The sequence below is a fragment of the Oratosquilla oratoria genome, chromosome 41 (assembly GCF_046742065.1).
Source record: "Oratosquilla oratoria isolate Oo_2021 chromosome 41, ASM4674206v1, whole genome shotgun sequence".
Taxonomy (NCBI): Eukaryota; Metazoa; Arthropoda; class Malacostraca; order Stomatopoda; family Squillidae; genus Oratosquilla; species Oratosquilla oratoria.
In genome coordinates this window covers 26864447-26886126 of record NC_134817.1, presented here as the reverse complement: position 1 = coordinate 26886126, position 21680 = coordinate 26864447, and the positions used below count along the sequence as shown (strand labels likewise).

Here is a 21680-nt window from a genome sequence, read left to right as displayed (position 1 = left end):
GTTCTTCTTTGTTTCCTCCTTTGTGTATTGGTACAATGTTAGCTTTTTTCCAGTCCTCGGGTATCTTTCCTTCTTTGAGTGAGCTGTTTATTAAGATGTGTATTTTGTCTGTTAGTTCTTTGCACTCCTTTAGAATCCAATTTGCAATACCGTCCGGGCCATGTGATTTTCTGACATCCAGCCTTGATAAATGTTCTGAGTCCATGTGCACTAACACTACACACGGATCCTACAATAATTTCTGTCTATGCGAGAGTATACGCGGGCCAGTGCCTTATCTGACTAGCACAAGCGTGTAACAATATAAATCTAATATTTATTCTATTATATATGTCTAAAATACAGAAAAATCTGAAAAACCTTATTAAATATACTCCAGACTTCTGATACATCAGACTACTCAGAGGAAGGAATTCAGGTTAGCCCCCCCCCCCAAATTCTTATCCTGGATCCGCCACTGTTTTCACAATTCATATACACTCATAAGGAATCTCCCTTGTCGTTTTGAATGATAGGCAACATTGGTAAACTCAAGCCAGAGACTTTGGACTAAACCTATCCATGGTCTAGAACTTATGCCATGCTGCAAGATTGGGATCTGGACCTAAACTCGATAAGGGGAAGTACGTAAGAATTACTGATTACATATTGGTAATCTCACATTTTCAGATGGCCAAAATTATCACCCTATGTATGAAGTTTATTTTCAGTAGTGCCCTGTGGAACCCCTTACCTGCTTCCCTGGTTTCTCCACAGGATCTCGCCTTCTTTACAGTCCACTTTTTTTTTCCAGTATGGCAGTCGCCAAGCTGTACTTATCACCATGACAATAAAATAGCTAGTGAAAGTGAATTGAAAGGTTATAACTGTTTCCATATGTTTTACAGTACGCGACTCGTGGTAAAACGACATTATTTGAGCGAGGTATAATTTTTGTCTTAAACGTTATGTTTGAATACTTGTATACAAAAATTAATAAAACATATCTAAGTAATTTCTTAACAACCGTTTATTTAACTTTATAGTGAAGAAGTAACACGTTGAATGGTTTCGTTACGCAATTTATGAAGAAAAAATATACATGATTTTCACCATGCAATATTCAAAAGCTGTAAAACAACACGTACATGAATGTATGAAGTAATTATTAGCGGGTAGTACGTTATGATAACGTTAAGATATCGTCTATCCTTATAAGTAAAGAAAATGGTTGGGAAGAATGGGATATAAACCTAAACAAAACGGCCATGACAACATAGTGGCGATAGTGCGGGAGCAGCAGAGTTTACTACCTTGCGGAGGTAGTTCTCGATAGAGAACGTGTTGATGAACTTGTATGGTGCCCATAGAAACATCACTTCCAATACGGGGATATACCAGAATCAAAACTTGAGTCAATAAGAAGGTGAGAATCAAGATAATCTAGTTTAAACCATTTGAAGTGAGTGCTCGTACCACTTCACAAACAGGAAATATTGAGAAGGCCCAGTTTCGTAAGTAACCAGGTTATCGGGATTTATTTAAATAATGTTGGGGTAAATCACCAATAAACAAGACATTTTTCCTTGGGAAGTGAAGAGATATCGAAATGAAAGTAGTGTGACTGACAGGAATATGTGAGTTTTCCCAATAGTGGAACAAATTTAATCTATTAATCTAGTTGCAATTTTTTATCGTTGGTGTATTATTACCGCAGAAGTTACGAGGTTCATGGTTAAAGCCAGGTTTATATTGTCACATTGTGCTTCAAATTATTTGAATGGATTTTGCACACATGCGCCATTGGTGTCAAAGAATGTAGTTGTCAGTAAAATGTAAATTCATCTGTAGATGTTAGTAGTATTATTATATGTTATATCAGAAGATGGAAAGGAAGTAGTTTGTTCTTAAAAAAAAAAGAAAAAAAAATAGTGTACACCTACACGATATAGCAATAGAAAATTAGTTTTTGATTTTGTAAATTATAATACATCAATGTAATGTGCAATATTCTTGGCAGAAATTAATAAAAAAAATGATGCTAAAACTGATTTATTAAATAACAAAGTCACACCAGTTGAATGATACCATGTTTGTTTTGATAGAGGTTGATGAGGTTGAAGAAATGAAAGGATATATTTGTCTATTCTAATCTAACCTAACCTACGTAACCTAACCTATATTTAGTAATTTCAAGTTTGGTACCTCAAATTCTAAAGGTTATCCGGGTTGTCGTCGTTGTCACGGATGCTGACAGCCTGATTATTATTATACTTCAGGCAGTTAACAGATGACAGCAGAACCCCATGTTCTCTCAAAAAGTCCAAGGAAGCCCCAATGTCTTTGTAACAGTGCTTATTAATGTCACCTGGAGTTGGAGAACACCCGGTCCACGACATCAAAGCCATTGTCTAACTGACAGTGACTGGACTGGACAGACAACAAAATGGCATCTGGACTGTATCCTCGTAGCTTCATTTATTAGTAGATTTGCTTGTTGCAATTTTTTGTTATTTCTGCTAAGAAAATCACATATTAATTCATGTGTCATAATTTACAAAATTAATATTTCATTTTTTAATGCTATATTGTGTAGGTGTGCATAACTAAAATAATACCAAAAAAACGTGAGGGAAATATGGTAATTTTGAACTAGTAACTGATCAGAGTAGAAAGGAATTTGGACAACTGAGAAAACAGTGCAACATATTAGAATAGGATTTTGTTATGGCCAATGGTTTATTAGCACTTCTGTCATTGTTGGCAATATTGTGCTGTTGTATATTATGATTCATGTGTTGGTCAATTTAGGCAAAAGTGGTTTTACAGGGTTTGCAGCATTGGTAGACGGGAGGGTTGTTGGTATTTTTTCAGTTCTTTTTCCTTGTTACTCATATGTGTTCAAGGTTCTACCTTCACATTGAAGTTACTAGTTTTGCAGAGCCTCCCTCAGAAGCACTTAACAACTATAATATTTCGTGATTGTCTTGCTGCTGAAGTCATATGCTTCCTTGAACAAATATGTCTTCAATTTCTTTTTGAAAATATCAGTTCTGGCTCAATCTTTGATATCACTTAGCAGCTTATAAATCCTTGGAACACATCTTACATACATACATACATATATATATATATACCAAAGGCTTTTTCCCCCCTTACATGAGAGGTAGCCAAAAGAAAAAGGCATAGGAACTACTCCCACCCATTCCATCCCCTACATACTCCACTCCCCTCTACCCTCTTCCCTCCCTCTTATCTTGGCACCTCCTGGATGATGGGTCATCCCTGCATCTTGTCCACTGCCCTGGGTCAGAAGCAGTGTCATAAGGCACAGCACATCCACAGCAAGGCCCAAATGCTCAAAATTCCATATCAAGATTACTTCATGGCTCAAGCAATCTATGAGGGTCTGTTGTGTCCCAACTCCATTATTGTGTCTTGGTGGAATTTTTTCAACAAGTCTCTTAAGTACTCAGGCTATTGGATTGCAAAGCCTGATGAATCATGACAATGATCTTGTACTCAATTCTTGCTTGTCTATTCTAACCTAATTAACCTACCTACATATACATACATACATATACCAAGGCTTTTTCCCCCTTCCAAGGGAGGTAGCCAAAAAGGGAAAGGCATAAAAACACTCCCACCCATTTCATCCCTAAATACACTCCACACCCCTCCCACCCTCCCTCTCATCTGAGCACCTCCTGGATGACGGGTCATCCCTGCACCCTGCCCACCGCCCTGGGTCAGAAGCAGTGTCACAAGACACAGCACATCCACAGCAAGGCCGCTTCATTTAATCGGCGACCCCCCCTCTCCGTCCCCCCTTGCATATAAGGAGAGGACGGGGAGAAATCCCTTCGGGCTGCGTCAAAATTTACTCACACATACAACCCCACCCCCCCGCCCATTCCTCCTCATGCAATCACAACATCATCCATATACAACCATTCTCCACTCACCTCTGTCTTCCGTCCTCTCCCTTCCTTCCTCAACAGACATTCCCCTCTTCCCCAAAGCCCCCTTCACCCCATCCATCCACCTCATCCTAGGATGTCCCCTCATGTTCACTCCCTCCACATCTGCCTTCCATACCTCTTTTACTAGTCTTTCTTCACTCATTCTTTCCATATGTCCAAACCATCCTAATATTCTTTCATCAACCCTATCTCCCAAATCCTTTTTCACCCCTGTTCTCCTCCTCACCTCCTCATTTCTCACTCTATCCAGCCTAGTAACCCCCACCATACTTCTCAGACACCTCATCTCAAACACATTCAAACTCCTTCTCTCTTCTTCTCTTATGTTCCACGTTTCTGCCCCATACAGTGCTGTTGGCACAATCACTCCTTCATACAGTCTCCTCTTCGCATCCATTCCCAAATGTCTATTCCTCATTACACTCTTTAATCCACCAAGGCATTTACTCGCTTCTCTCAATCTACATTCTACCTCCACCTTCACTCCACCTTTTCCTGCTACACTTGCACCCAAGTATCTAAAACTATCCACTTCCTCCAGTCGCTCTCCCTTAATGTTCACTTCCAGTCTACTGCCACTTTCACCCCTTGTACATCTCATCACCTTACTTTTACCCACATTTATCTTTAGCTTTCTTCTATCACATACTCTCCCAAACTCTGCCACCAGCTTCCTCAATCCCTCCTCTGACCCTGCCACAAACGCAGTGTCGTCCGCAAACAACAGCTGGCTCACCTCCCACTTTTCTCCATTTTCTTTAACCATCTCCAGTCCATCTTCAATTAACCTACCTACCTAACCTAATCTCCATTTAGTAATGCAGTACCTGTAATTCTAGAGGTCATCAGGGTCGTTATGGTCATCTCCAATTTCAGAATCTGTCAAAGCAAAGATGGCATCTAAAGGAGTTGAAGTGACTTAATTTGTTTCTGTATAGGTTTTAGCAATGTTTTCTGATAGTGATTTCTCCCAGAAAAATATTTATTAAATTGATTTATTATACATACATATACCAAAGGCTTTTTCCTCCTTACACGGGGGGGTAGCCATAAAGATATAGGCATAGAAACCACTCGCACCCATTCCACTTCCTATGTATTCCATTCCCCTCCACCCTCCTCCTGCCCTCTTATCTTGGCACCTCCTGGATGACAGGTTATCCCTGGGTCTGAAGCAGTGTCATAAGACACAGCACATCCACAGCAAGGCTGCTTCATAAATTCCCCTCGTGCAGAAAAGGAGAAGACGGGGGAGAAATCCCTTTGGGCTGCGTCAACTTTTTCTCGTACATACTTCCTCACCCCCCATCCCCTACCCACTCCCCCTCATGCATCACAGCATCATCCATATACAACCCTTCTCCATTCACCCCTATCTTCTGTCCTCTCCCATCCTTCCTCAACTGACATTCCCCTCTTTCCCAATGCCCCTTTCACCCCATCCATCTATCTCATCCTAGGATGCCCTCTTATGTTTACTCCTTCCACCTCTGCCTTCCACACTTCTTTTACTAATCTTTCTTCACTCATTCTTTCCATTTGTCCAAACCATCCCAATACTCTTTCATCAACCCAATCTCCCAGTTCACTTTCCACCCCTGTTCTCCTCCTCACCTTCTCATTTCTCACTCTATCTAGCCTAGTAACCCCTAGTCTTACTTCTCAGATATTTCATCTCAAACACATTCAAACTCCTCTCTTCCTCTCTTATGTTCCATGTTTCTGCCCCATACAGTGCTGTTGGCACAATCACTCCTTCATCCATTCCCAGATGTTTATTTCTCATTACACTTCTTAATCCAAGGCATTTACTCACTTCTCTCAATCTACATTCTACCTCCACCCTCACTCCTCCCTTTCCTGCCACATTCACACCCAAGTGTCTAAAACTATCCACTTCCTCCAGTCTTTCACCCTTTATGCTCACTTCCAGCCTGCTGTCACTCTCTCCCCTTGTGCATCTCATCACCTTACTTTTGCCCACATTTATCTTCAGTTTCCTTGTTTCACACACCACCTCAAACTGTCACTATATTCCTCAATCCCTCCTCTGATCCTGCTACAAGCGCAGTGTCGTCAGCAAACAACAACTGGCTCACCTCCCACTTTTCTCCATTTTCTTTAATCATCTCCAACCCTTGACCCACTACCCTTGCATTCACCTCTCGCACCCCTCCATCCATGGAAAGATTGAACAGCCAGGGTGACATAACACATTCTTGAAGAAGTCCCACCTTTACCTCAAACCATTCAATCTCTCCATTTCTAATCCTAACACAAGCTCTACTACTCTCATAAAAACTCTTAACTTTCTAATGCTATACCATGAAGGAGTGCACTTCTAAAAAAAATACTGATCTATATTTTCAATGGAACATTACATTAAGTTAGGTTAGCTCAGGAGCTATAGGGCAATGTAAATTTCATGTTGAATACCTGTGTTTGCATGCCTTCTCGTGTTTTTTTTTATTCTGGATCAATTTTCTTTAGTTGTATAGTGTACACAGGCTCCTTTTTATTTCTTTAAACAATGATGATAGAAAAGGAAGGAGAGTTTTGTCAATTATATTAGAAATTAACTTTATGGCAACATGACTTGGTCGCCTGTTGTTTCACTATTAAATTTAGCAAAATATAATGTTAATATCACCAATGATGGTGTTATTTATACTGAAATTCACTCATTTATGCACTAACTTGGGTATGGGGTATAAACTGTAAAAAAATTATTTGAATTAAAAGTCAGTATAAGATCTGCATGAATTACACTACATTGATTTCTGACATTCATTATTCATTTATCCAGGAGGACCCAATATAAAAGGGAGGGGGGGTGAATGGGGTGGAGTATGTGGGGATGGGATGGGTGGGAGTGAATTATATGCCTTTGTTTTTTGGCTACCTCCCTTGAAAGGGGGAAAAAGCCTTGGTATATGTATGTATGTATTATTAAAGGTATATGTGTGTGGTGGATGTCTGCATAGATTTTACTAGGTTGTTTCTTGTCATGAGATGACCATGTTTGAGGCAGTAATATCAAGTCCTTAGGCATAATAGTGTCATTTCAAAATGGTTTTATTGATGTAAAGACAGCCATGTATGTGGGGTTTGATTGTCCTGTATGTCTTATTAGTTTTTCTTTTCTGTATCAACTTACCTTATTAGTTGCACCTACTTTTCCCAAATGGAGATTTTCTGTATATTCTTTTTGTCATTTAAATTTCCTTCAGCTGTGTAACTCTTGCTCTCCTTGACACACAGTGTGGAAGCATAGTCGAGTGTGGCTCTCAAGAACTATTTATAGACAGAGTATTTTTCTTCTGCTGTCCAAAACTTGTGTTTGTGATTGATTTCAGTATGTTTAATTTCTTATTGATTTTTACTGTTATGAAGGAGGATAGGGAAGGAAAGATAGCTGCAGTGGGAAATGCGAAGAAAATGAGAGTGATGAGTGAGGAGAATGGAGGAGAAATAAGGAAGGATGAGGTGAAGGCAGTTGTTAAGATGATGAAAGCAGGTAAGGCACCTGGTCTGGATGGATGCCATGCAGAATGTCTGAAAAAGGGAGGTTCAGTGATGGTGGACTGGTTGGTGAGGTTATTTAATGTTTGCTGGAGAGAGGGTAGAGTACCGGAGGACTGGAGAAGTGCCTTTATAGTTCCTCTTTACAAGGGAAAAGGGGACAAGTGTGAATGTAGTAGTTTCAGAGGGATTAGCCTGTTAAGTGTAGTAGGGAAGGCTTATGGGAGGATCTTGATTGAGAGGATTAGGAGAGGAACAGAAGGAGTAATTGGTGAGGAACAGTGTGGATTTAGGACAGGTAGAGGTTGTGTAGATCAGATCTTTGTGGTAAGACAGATATGTGAGAAAGCTATAGGAAAGGGGAAGGATGTTTTTTGGGCTTTTATGGATCTGGAAAAGGCTTATGATAGGGTAGACAGAAAGGCACTGATAGGAGGAAAGCTTTTGGGAGCTGTCAAGAGTTTTTATGAGAGTAGTAGAGCTTGTGTCAGGATTAGAAATGGAGAGAGTGAGTGGTTTGAAGTAAAGGTGGGACTTCGTCAAGGATGCGTTATGTCGCCCTGGCTGTTCAACTTGTACATGGATGGGGTGGTGCGAGAGGTGAATGCTGGGGTAGTGGGTCAGGGATTGGAGATGGTTAAAGAAAATGGAGAAAAGTGGGAGGTGAGCCAGCTGTTGTTTGCGGACGACACTGCGCTTGTGGCAGGGTCGGAGGAGGGATTGAGGAAGCTGGTGGCAGAGTTTGGGAGAGTGTGTGATAGAAGAAAGCTAAAGATAAATGTGGGTAAAAGTAAGGTGATGAGATGTACAAGGGGTGAAAGTGGCAGTAGACTGGAAGTGAACATTAAGGGAGAGCGACTGGAGGAAGTGGATAGTTTTAGATACTTGGGTGCAAGTGTAGCAGGAAAAGGTGGAGGTAGAATGTAGATTGAGAGAAGCGAGTAAATGCCTTGGTGGATTAAAGAGTGTAATGAGGAATATACATTTAGGAATGGATGCGAAGAGGAGACTGTATGAAGGAGTGATTGTGCCAACAGCACTGTATGGGGCAGAAACGTGGAACATAAGAGAAGAAGAGAGAAGGAGTTTGAATGTGTTTGAGATGAGGTGTCTGAGAAGTATGGTGGGGGTTACTAGGCTGGATAGAGTGAGAAATGAGGAGGAGAACAGGGGTGAAAAAGGAGCTGGGAGATAGGGTTGATGAAAGAATATTGGGATGGTTTGGACACATGGAAAGAATGAGTGAAGAAAGACTAGTGAAAGAGGTACAGAAGGCAGATGTAGAGGGAGTGAAGATGAGGGGACGTCCTAGGATGAGGTGGATGGATGGGGTGAAGGGGGCTTGGGGGAAGCGGGGAATGTCTGTTGTGGAAGGAAGGGAGAGGACGGAAGACAGAGGTGAGTGGATAATGGTTGTATATGGATGATGTTGTGATTGCATGAGGAGGATTGGGGGGGGGGGGGTGTAGTATGTGTGAGTAAATTTTGACGCAGCCCGAAGGGATTTCTCCCTGTCCTCTCCTTATATGCAAGGGGGGACGGAGATGGGGGGTCGCCGATTAAATGAAGCGGCCTTGCTGTGGATGTGCTGTGTCTTGTGACACTGCATCTGACCCAGGGCAGTGGGCAAGGTGCAGGGATGACCCGTCATCCAGGAGGTGCTCAGATGAGAGGGAGGGTGGGAGGGGTGTGGAGTGTATTTAGGGATGAAATGGGTGGGAGTGTTTTTATGCCTTTCCCTTTTTGGCTACCTTCCTTGAAAGGGGGAAAAAGCCTTGGTATATGTATGTATGTATGTAGATCGTACATGGGCAGTCATGTGAGTATCAAAAGTGAAACCCAGATGTTTTGGGTTCAGTTAGATGTTTCTTTAATTCACGAAGGTCTGAAGTGAGTAATATTACCAATGAGTTTCAACTAGAAGCCACCATTCCATTATTTCTAAGTCGTTGTTCTAGTTTAAGTAGGCAAAGGTCTTAACAAGTATTTTGCAATGGCCTTCTTCTTTTTCTTTGCTACTGCTATATTGTGCATGCAATTCTGCTGTCAACACAGAAAACATATCTTTCCAGTTTGGGATAAGTCCTGGGCAGTTCTGCTGTACAATAATGTATTTCTGTTTGGGATGGTAAAAAATCACAAAATTAACAGGCAAACATAACATCAATTTGATATATTTGATATTTTCTAAAGTACAATAATACTTGTAATATGACAATTGAAGAAAAAAATGTGTACACTAAATATATATGATCAGTTCAGTCTATTTATAACTTGATAGTAGACTTACCCTCTGCACATTTAGGATAAAATAGTGTCCTGTATATCACTAGATATTTTAGCTCCCATTTTTGTTTATTTTATTTATTTATTTATTTATTTTTTCTAACTTTTCCTTTTCTTCCAACAGAGCTGCAAATCTATTCAATTGGATGCTAGAATCAACAGTGAGTAATATTTTTTATGGTTTATGTGGTAGCTCTACAAAATTAATATTATAGAAAATCATCTCCCTACTGCCTTGCAGGATACCTTCTTATAGGCCTCTTTAACACAGGCATTTCTGCATGTGCATCAAATGTGCTCACAAAAATGCATCAGATTTTTGTATACATGTCATGCATTTGTGTAACACTGACAGACCAGCAGACCCCTGCCATCACCCTACATTCTCATGCAAACCTTCCAATTTAGAGAAATTTCTCTAAATTGGAAGGAATCATAGTAGATAAACAAGTACAAAATGTGTGCAAGCTCCTATTACTTCTACTATCCAGCAAGGACACTCATTCTTACTAATAGGTGCTTCCTTGCTGACTTAGGCATTTGCGACAAGTGAAAGGACCCATTGAACTCCATTGAATGTAAATACTGCACACACAAAGGTGTGTACAGGAATGCCATGTAAAAGAGCTCTAAGGGGGAAGAGGCAGTTTATATGCACCTTATTGTCATACCTGGTGCACGTATCTCATAGATTTTACATGAAAACATCTATTTACTTTTTTAAGAAACTTGCACCACAGTTTGTTGTGCACCAAAAATTCTCTACAGGGAAAACTGTGGTAAGACAGATATGTGAGAAAGCTATAGGAAAAGATAAGGAGGTTTTTTGGTCTTTTATGGATCTGGAAAAGGCTTATGAGAGGATAGACAGGAAGGCACTGTGGGAGGTTTTGCAGATATATGGGATAGGAGGAAAGTTTCTCAGAGCTGTCGAGTTGTTACGAGAGTAGTAGAGCATGTGTCAGGATTAGAACTGGAGAGAGTGAGTGGTTCGAGGTAAAGGTGGGACTTCGTCAGGGATGTGTTATGTCACCCTGGCTGTTCACCTTATACAGTACATGGATGGGGTGGTGCAAGAGGTAAATGCAAGGATGGTGGGTTAGGGATTGGAGATATTTAAAGAAAATGGAGAAAAGTGGGAGGTGAGCCAGCTGTTGTTTGCTGACGACACTGCGCTGGTAGCAGGATCAGAGGATGGATTGAGGAAGTTGGTGACAGAGTTTGGGAGAGTGTGTGAAAGAAGAAAGCTGAAGATAAATGTGGGTAAAAGTAAGGTGATGAGATGTACAAGGGGTGAAAGTGACAGCAGACTGGAAGTGAGCATTAAGGGAGAGCGACTGGAGGAAGTGGATAGTTTTAGATACTTGGGTGCGAATGTGGCAGGAAAAGGTGGAGTGGAAGTAGAATGTAGATTGAGAGAAGCGAGTAAATGCCTTTGTGGATTAAAAAGTGTAATGAGGAATAGACATTTGAGAATGGAGGCTAAGAGGAGATTGTGTGAAGGAGTGATTGTGCCAACAGCACTGTATGGGGGAGAAACATGGAACATAAGAGAGGAAGAGAGAAGGAGTTTGAGATGAGGTGTCTGAGAAGTATGATGGGGGTTACTAGGCTAGATAGAATGAGAAATGAGGAGGTGAGGAGGAGAACGGGGATGGCAAGGGAATTGGAAGGTAGGGTGGATGAAAGCATATTGGGATGGTGTGGACACATGGAGAGAATGAGCAAAGAAAGACTAGTAAAAGAGGTATGGAAGGCAGATGTGGAGGGAGTGAATATGAGGAGGCAACCTAGGATGAGATGGATGGATGGGGTGAAAGGGGCTTTGGGGAAGAGGGGATATCTGTTGAGGAAGGATGGGAGGGAACAGAAGACAGGGGTGAATGGAAAATGGTTGTATATTGATGATGTTTTGATGCATGAGGTGGAATGGTGGGTGAGGTAGTATGTGTGAGAAAAATTTTACGCAACCCGAAGGGATTTCTCCCCGTTTTCTCCTTTTCTGGAGGGGGGGTCACCGATTTAATGAAGCGGCCTTGCTGTGGATGTGCTGTGTCTTGCAACACTGCCTCTAACCCAGGGCAGTGGACAAGATGCAGGGATGACCCGTCATCCAGGAGGTGCCAAGATAAAAGGGAGGGTGGAGGGGTGTGGAGTGTATTAGGGATGGAGTGGGTAGGAATGGTTTTTATGCTTTTTTTCTTTTTGGCCACCTCCCTTGTAAGGGGGAAAAAGCCTTGGTATATGTATGTATGTACAGGGAAAACTTGTGAAAAGGTCCATTTAATCCCAAAACCTGGTCAAAGGAATCAAATAAGAGTAAAGGTAAATTTTACGTCTATTCAATATTTTTGTATTTATTTATGGTAATGCTTGCATAAAACAAATGCTAGAAAAATCTTTATAATCTTATAATACAAAATTATAATTTACAAAGCACAAAGCACCTAAACAGCAAGCAATGTAGAAAGCTAAATTTTTTCACAAGAGGAGGAATAATATCCACAGGAATTTCAAAGAGTAAATATTTTTCGATGCTTATCAACACGAAATTTTCAATCAGATCATTTGACAGCAAAAAGGGTAATCAAGGTTTTACAATTTTCATCTTATGAATTGCACATTCACAACTGACATGTGAATGACAAGGCCTAATGATATAAGCTAAGAACAAATTTGAGTATGCAGATTGCAAAGAATACTTAAACAGGATACAGAAATAGCAAAGCAGGATGACAGATACATGAAACTCAAATGCTGGAATAGGATGATAATTAAATTCAAATGTACAATGCCAATCTGTAGACAATAGGATCAAAATAAGAGGAGGATGGAAATGATGGATGAATTTTAAATGTTTTAGTCAAATTGTCAAATGCAGCATATATATATATATATATATATATATATATATATATATATATATATATATATATATATATATATATATATATATATATACACAGTATATATATATTTATATATATACATATATATACATATACTATATATATATATATATATATATATATACACAGTATATATATATATATATATATATATATACACAGTATATATAAATCAAATACTAGAAACGAAATATCATGTATTGGATGACATGAAAATATGAAATTCAAATGTTGGAGTAGGATGAAAATGAAATTAAAAATGTACAATGAAAAACTATAGACACGATTCAAATAGTGGGATGAAAAGAAGAGTAGGATGAAAATAACTAATGAATTTCAAATGCTGTAGACACATTGTCAAGTGCATTATACATATAAATGCTAGAATTGAAGTATGTGTTGGATGACAAATGTATGAAATTCAAATATTGGAGTAGGATGAAAATTAGATTTAAAGTGTATGATAATGACCTATACATATAATTCAAACACTGAGGTCAAAACAAAAATAGGATAAAAATGACAAGTGAATTGCCAAATGAATATATATAAATAAAAATATTATGAATAGGATGATGTAAATGTATGATATTCAAATGCTGGATTAGAATGAAAATTAAATTCAAAGTATATGATGACAATCTATAGGCAAAATTCAAACAATGTGATCAAAATGAGTGGGATGAAAATGACAGATGGATTTCAAATGCTGTAGTCCAATTCCCAAATGTAGTATATATACATAAATCAAATGCTAGAATCAAAATATAATGTGTAGGACAACATATGAAATTCAAATGCTGGAGTAGGATGAATATTACATTCAAAGTGGATGATGACAACCTACAGACAATTCAAATGCTGGGAACATAATAAGAGTAGGATGAAAATGAAAGACAAATTTCAAATGCTCTAGTCAAATTAGCAAATGCATTACGTATGCGTAAATCAAATGCTAGAATCAGAATATGTGTATGATGATGACATGAATATATGAAATTCAAATGCTGGAGTAGGATGAAAATTAAATTCAAAATGTACAATGACAACCAATAGATGAAATTCAAACTGTGGGATCAAAATGAGTAGGGTGGAAATGACGGATAAATTTCAAACACTCAAGTCAAATTGCAAAGTGCAGTATATATGTATATTTGTTTATTTTTGTTATCATTTGTCCGTTTATTATTATGTGCTCAATTCTCATTTATTATTAGTTATGTCTTATTTATTATTTACCTGTTTGTTTATTATTTAACTATACCTATGCATTTATTTATGTATTTTATTTATTATTTACATTATTATAGTTTTTATTTATTCATTAAATAATCCTTTGTAATCAAATGCTAGAATCAAAAGATCATGTGTAGGATGACATGAAATTCAAATGCTGGAGTAGAAGGTCTTGGAGAGAAATTTCTCTAAATTGGAAGGGATCATAGTAGATAAACAAGTACAAGAAGTAATTTTCACCACATTACTGTTTCAATATGTTGATCAGGTATTGACATGAAAGTTGATTAATCTTTGTAATTAGTTGAAATCTAAATTTTTGGAGACTAACTAGGTTGTACATTAGGGCCTAATTTTCTTTTTCTTTTTACAGCCATAAGAGTGGAGCCCATGCTAAAGCAATCATGATGAACATCACTTACCTCACCATCTGCTGATTTCCCTCCTCCTTCACAATGTGTGTGGACTGGGATATGACCAACTTGCAGCCGTAGGTCGGATCCTCGTCCACCTGCGTGCCGCCTCCCTCTAGCTCAGTGTACTGTAGCTTTGATTGCTGTTGTCTGTGATCTCCCCATGTTCTTTTTTTTCTGCATAGTGTAAAGATAGACACTGCCAAGCCATAGTGTGGCATCACTGTATAAAGACAATCTGGTGTTGCCCATTGACTGTAAATCTGTTTGTGTGTGATTATTGTTAAGTGTTCAGAGCTATCATACCCTTCCGTCTGGTGATGGCAAGAAAGAGTACAAGGTTTTGAAAGAATTATTCACATTCAGTTGTGCTTCTTTACAAATCCAGTTTACATCCATGTAATCTTATGCATACATACATACAAATATATACACATGAAAATGTAGATATATCTTTATATGTTTTGTTCATATATATATATAGATATATATAAAGTATATCATTCTTAAGGAGAAAGTTTTGCTCTATACATAGACCATCAGGTTGTAATGGTTTTGCATAAAGGGGCCCAAATCAGTATTAGTTATTTTTTAAAACCAAACTATTGTAAGAAAGGTTTACCTCTTAAGAAATAGGAAGTAGAGTTTAGCTTAAGTATACAAACTTTTCTTTAACTTGGTAACTAAGCCAAAGTTATTGATTCTGCCTTGCAAAGTTACAAAACATTGCATTCCTTGTGTGATTTCTGTGTGGACTTAACAAACGTCTTAGTATTTTGCCAAATTGCTCTCACAATGGGAACCCAAGGTGCTGGTCTCACCTTGAATGTACAATTCCAAATTTGATCTCATTTGATTGTAACATAAACTGGAGTATTGCCAAGGAAATTTGAATAACTATTTTGCATTGTTTAGGAAATCAGAATAGTTTATTCACATTTTGGCTGCTTTTCTGTAACCAAATGGTAAAATTATCTACCAAGGCCTTTAGTTTAGGCTAGAGCACTTGTTGGTTACTGGTATCTATGAAGTGTGTAATGTTCCTGTAGATGTAAGAAGAAAAAGAGTGTTGCTTCAGCTTTGGACATTACCATTTTAGTGGGTCAAAGGTCCATCAATAGAGCTACTGCTGCCATATCTAACTTCATAACATATATAACCTATAGGTATCTTCATAACATTCAGTACCTGTTACTAGTTTAGTTTCCTTTCATCCCTTTATTTTCTTCTTCTTATCTCATTATTTATTATTATTGGTATTTTATTTTTTGTTTTATAACAGTTCTTTATTATTTTCATCAAATCATAGTCTTTTTATATTTGTATACTTTTGTAATTTATCACCTGAAAATAGGTTTCTGATTTTACTTATTTGTCAGGAACCATTTGCAAATCTTTGTTGTAGGTGCTGTATCAACATTTTAAGGCTGTGGGACTTGTATATATTTGTTTTGGTTTAAATCTACATCTCAACAAAATGAAGGTTGAAGTGGGACACTACGAGGTTGGTGTGGAGTTAGGACGCGGGCGCTTTGGGTGGGTGTCAAGAGCAACTCATTGTGTTCTTGACAAGCCAGTGGCCCTAAAGTACCAGCCAGGGGGGTTAGGACCATGTGATGGGCGATGCAGACGAACAAGTAGCGGCAGTGATGACCAAAGCAATAACAGCAGCATATGCAGCAATAACAGTAGTGGGGTTAGTAGTGAGAATTGTGTGGTTAATGAGGATTGTCAGGATAGTTTTGATGACAAACTTACAGAGGAGGGAAAGGAGAACTGTGATGGGAGTAATATTTGTGTGTGTGACCACGTAGAATCCCACCGTGCCGTGCTGGCCCTTGAACATGAAGCCTCTATGCTGGCAAGGCTCAACCACCCTGCTGTAGTTGCTCTTCTGGAAGTATTGCGTCAGCCCAAGGACAATGGCTTGTATGTCTGTCTGGAGTTCCTTGGGGACACAAGCCTTCTGTCCCATGTACAGCACAAGGGTCCTGGCAGGATGGAGGTGGCTGCTGTCTTTAGGCAGCTCCTAGATGGACTTCAATATCTACACCTCAACTTGATCATTCACAGAGATATCAAACCTGAGAATCTCATGGTACAGAATGTTGGGGGAATTGCAGTTGCCAAAATTATTGACCTTGGGCTAGCAGCTCACTGCAAACCAGGCCAAAGGATGTCAACCAACAATGGACGTGTGGGTACGCTTGAATATATGGCTCCAGAACTCATGTATGCAGATAATCTTTATGGGCCAGAAATAGATGTTTTCAGTTTGGGATGTTGCCTTTACTTTTCACTGATAGGAGAACCACCCTTTGTGCAATATAAGCGTGGTGGGATTCTTGGAACTACAGCAGTATTTGGACTTCAGGCCCATCATGAGGAGGCTTTGGAGCTCTTAGATAAATTAGAAGTCAAAGCAATTAGGTCAATGCTATCACGACATCCCAGCATGCGAAGCACAGAGATAATCAAGGATCTTATGTACTTCCAAGAGGCCACACCACCACCCTACCAATTGCGTTATGATAAACAAACCGTCCAAGACATGTCCAAATTGGGTCTTGACAAGAATGTTAGCAGTGGCAGTAGGAGGGGTCGAAGAGCAGTGGACATGCAGTGTGTCCACCGTGTGTCTGACTTAGTGGAGCAAGATTGGGAAGCTGTATTGGACTCTATCGGTGGGGAGCCCCATGGCCCGGTGGCAGGTATGTACAACCTGCTACAGCTGTATTCTGAAGGTACTCCACACATCTGACATAGTCATGGAGAGACCAAGGCAACATGGGAGTTCCTGCTGGCATTCTGGCTAGTCATGGCTTGAACTGCTACACTGAGCTTGACAGCAGGGCTCATTTTGACTTAATTTTTTTTTTTTTTTTTCCAAATAAAAAAAATGTTGCAACCAGGTACTGCAAGAAAGACTTTCTTGAATATTTCTTGTCAGGCGATCATCACCACAGGTTTGGAAGGGGTCATATGATTATTTAGTTTTGGTTAACATAATTTCTGAAGAAACGAGGAGTTGTTTTAGCATGAGTTAAAAAGTTGTATTTCTATAAATTTTAAAGTGCAAGAATTGCACCATCATTGTATTTAGTAGTCCCCATCTTGCCCCAAGAGGAAATAGGGCAGTTCTCTTAGTAATGTTCATTTCAGGTATATTTGCTGACTTGCATAAGAACCATTGATGGGAAACTTGTACCTGGCCACCTCACAATGTTGAGGTACCCATGAAAATAGCATGACACTGAAGTTTTATACATCATCACAAAAGTGATAAATGGAAGCTAGCAGAATCACCCATTGTATTGAATTATTTTAGTATAGAAAGTTGTAATTGTTTTGAACATGCCTTAGTGTTAAAACTTCATGTTATATCCTACTTATATTTTACAGGACACTGGAGCAGTGACACTATGTCTTAGAAATCAAAATTAATTATTTTTTAAAACCTTTGTGATATAAATGCAGTGAAAAAAAATGGATAAATAAAATTTGGATTGACCACTTACCCACAGAACTGTATTTATTTGTGTATAAAGGTGTACTTATTCAAGATTATTAAATCTAAGAATTAGGGTGTACATTATACTTGAGCTAAATGTTACCAAATCCCTTCTTTTCTTTTAACCAAATGCATGGCCACACTTAAATGGCATAACCAGATACAAGTTAAATTTATTGTCCAAGTTAACTGGTGTGTAACAGAGTTTAATTCACTATATTTGTATACATTTTTTATGATAATGCTGTATTAAATGTTCATTATATTTCATAGTTATGCATGAAAAATGCAAATATTGATACTTGTTGCACAATATAAATGCTAGTAACCTCATGCAGCTCCCCACATTGGATATAATATTAGAGTGAAAATAAAGTTTGCAAGATTTGATTAAATATTGTTGATATGAAATAATCAGAAAAAAATGTATTGGTAGCATTGGAACACATTTTTATCTGGACAGAATTTCACACATGGCTCCATTAGATAAAACTTTGTAACTGCCTGAACTGCTTTCTAGTGATTACCAATGATCCTGAATTGCAAAAAATTTGTGTAAAGGTTTTTAGGAGTCAAGGGGGCAAAATAAGATATAGTACAAAATTGTAGGTGTGAATGTAATGTGTGGTTGTCAGCACAAAACCACCACATTTGGGGCAAGTTACCCGTAATACTATATGCAAATCATAGTTCTTCATTTGACCATAATATTGGTCACCATCAATCTTGAGAACCAGTCTTGAACCTACAGATTCTCAATTACCATGACCAAAAGTTATGAGGAGCCAGAATGATTGTTGTGTCTGACCAATATGTCCACAACTGAAGGAACTCAATTTGCTTTCTCTTTCTCGAGGATTTTAGTGCCCATAATTGAATTGGGAATGTGCTTTATGTACAAGTGCTTGTTATACACAAATAAATATGGAAAGTTTTCTGAAGAATAAGCTATTTTGATAGTCATACAAATGTTTATAGCAGGTGTTGCTTTAATTTGTATATGGTCATTTGCTCCATTTTTTTCCTCTGGTGTCCTTTTTTTTTTATTGTGTACTTCACCATAGGAATTTAAGAATTAACACATTCAAGTGTTCAGTGTGTATTATGTGTTTGCGTGCAGCTGTTTTATATTTTGCACATGGATTTGAATATCTGATGAAGTCTATGAAAAAATATATTGCACTTCAAGTATGTTAAGACTAATGTTCATAATTTTGATTTTTTAAATTAACATTCGCTTCCTCCCAATCTCTCTTCCACCCTGTCACTATCACTCTCTCTCTCTCTCTCCCTCTCTCTCTCCCTCCCTCTCTCCCTCCCTCCCTCTCTCCTGCCCTCCCTCCCTCCCTCTCTCCCTCCCTCCCTCCCTCTCTCCCTCCCTCCCTCCCTCTCTCCCTCCCTCTCTCTCTTCCCTCCTTTTCTCTCTCTCTCTCTCTCTCTCTCTCTCTCTCTCTCTCTCTCTCTCTCTCTCTCTCTCTCTCTCTCTCTCTCTCTCTCTCTCTCTCTCTCTCTCTCTCTCTCTCTCTCTCTCTCTCTCTCTCTCTCTCTCCTCTCTCTCTCTCTCTCTCTCTCTCTCTCTCTCTCTCTCTCTCTCTCTCTCTCTCTCTCTCTCTCTCTCTCTCTCTCTCTCTCTCTCTCTCTCTCTCTCTCTCTCTCTCCACCCTTCTCTCTCTCTCCACCCTTCTCTCTCTCTCCACCCTTCTCTCTCTCTCCACCCTTCTCTCTCTCTCCACCCTTCTCTCTCTCTCCACCCTTCTCTCTCTCTCCACCCTTCTCTCTCCCTCCCTCTCTCTCTCCACCCTTCTCTCTCTCTACCCTTCTCTCTCTACCCATCTCTCTCTACCCTTCTCTCTCTCTCCCTTCCTCTCCCTCTCTCTCTCTACCCTTCCCTCTCTCTCTACCCTTCCCTCTCTCTCTACCCTTCCCTCTCTCTCTCTCTACCCTTCCCTCTCCCTCTCTACCCTTCCCTCTCCTTTCTCCCTCTCTACTCTTCCGTCTCCCTTCTCCCTCTCTACCCTTCCCTCTCTCTCTCTCTCTCCCTCTCTCCCTCTCTCTCTCCTTCCCTCTCTCCTTCCCTCTCTCCTTCCCTCTCTCCTTCCTCCCTCTCTCTCTTCTTGCTTTCACCCTCATTCTCATTCACTTGCCCCTTCCTTCATTATTCACATGTTCGTCTTCCTCCTCCTTCATCTTTTTTCCATTGCTTTAATTTTCCTCTCTACTCATACACTATGCTTACCTCCGTTTTCTTTTTAATGCTCTCCCAGTTAGCCCTGATTTAAGTAGGTATATATAATAATTGTTGCCTCTAGTTTCACTGACTACAAACCCACAGCCCTCACAGCAGCTGGCATTGGTCCCCAGGCCTTCTCATTAGATCTCTGGGTAAAGATATTGCCCTATTATCTGTGCCTACTAGTATGTACCATTATTTTGACTTGTTTATACTAATAGTGGAAGGAGGAATGGAGCAGTTTCAGGTGTTTGGCATTTGTTAAGTGAAAAGATGTTTACATTTGAAATTGACCAGAGAAAGAGTATGGTCCCGAGACCAAATGTCAGCTCCCTGGAGCTACACCCCCAGATGGAGATAAGGGTGTTAGCGGGTTGTGAAGACAGGCAGCAGAGAGGTGATCCTCTTTTATGTCCATCTTGCAGGATGACCACTTGCAGGTGCCTGTCATTGGTCATTATATATGTATACAGTGGTACCTCGATATTTGAACTTAATCCAATCCAGGAGGCTGTTTGAGTACAGCAGTGAAATGTACAAATATTGAATCAATTTTTTCCATAAGAATGTAACTTGGATTAATCCAGTCCAAACACCCAGAAATTACCCAGTATAAAACATTTTAATTGAAAATATTGCTTATTTAAACCTGTATAATAATGCATGCAAAAACTCATACATGAAAACTATAAAAACAATACCAGATGCCCTTTCCCCTCAAGGAGGGTGGGATCTTGCTTGAGTCAAAACACACCCATTGCATACACACTTAAACCCACTTAATGCCCCTCCCATCTCAACACCTCTTGGTATGTGAAATGAATAAAAGTTTAACTACATTATCTTCACAGAAGAGAACTAATAGGCCAAATGGAACCCCACTTCGCTTTTTAAACTTAACAAACCAGCTTTGATCTGCCTTTGAATTCATCACCTACAGCATTGGTTCCAAGCATGGCTCATGTAAAATCACTATGCAGCTGTTGTGCATATTCACCAACCATTGTTTCAGAAAGTCACCATCCAATCAGATCAATGATATAGACTAATTGAAGTTTCTTTAGTTAGCTGTGACCTTTTCCAACATCAGCCTCTTTCATTGCTGATTTATTTTTCAGTATGAATATGATGGATGTTGCTTTGATATAATGAGTGGCCTGGTCCAACACATATGTTCAACTTTTCCACCTTGCAACAAGTTCTTTTTTCAGTTCACTTGCTGTTCCCACTGCTTTCCTTTAAGGCTTGTTTGGATCATTACTCTTCTATGGGGCCATGATTACTTATTTTCAGTAAAAATATTTATAAAAACACCAAAGAATTTACAAACTTTTATACAGAGCTTGTAAAAGCAATGTTTAGTTAATGAAAGCAGACACAAGACATATCACACAGTACTTTTTTTTTTCTTTTCTTTTTTCAAATATCTGGGCAATGTCCAAATATTGAATAAATTTTTCTTAAAGGAAACAATTGATTAAAATGATGATATGACTGGTGGTAGAATTTATATGTGGAAAGGTGAAATGGGATGAGTGAGAAACAGGTGAAAATGAAGAATGGGGCAGTATTACTGTGAATATAACAATGACTCAGTGGATGAAAGAACCA

General features: G+C 39.1%; 1 protein-coding gene across 1 annotated transcript; it reads left to right on the top strand.

Annotated features, from left to right (window-relative positions):
• Nucleotides 1–1250: 1250 nt before the first annotated feature.
• LOC143021068 (sperm motility kinase 2A-like) lies at nt 1251–18607 on the top strand. Its single transcript, XM_076178289.1, has 3 exons — nt 1251–1405; nt 9895–9931; nt 14289–18607. The coding sequence occupies exon 3, from the start codon at nt 15806–15808 to the stop codon at nt 17087–17089; it is 1284 nt and encodes a 427-aa protein (XP_076034404.1). The 5' UTR covers nt 1251–1405; nt 9895–9931; nt 14289–15805; the 3' UTR covers nt 17090–18607.
• Nucleotides 18608–21680: the final 3073 nt, after the last annotated feature.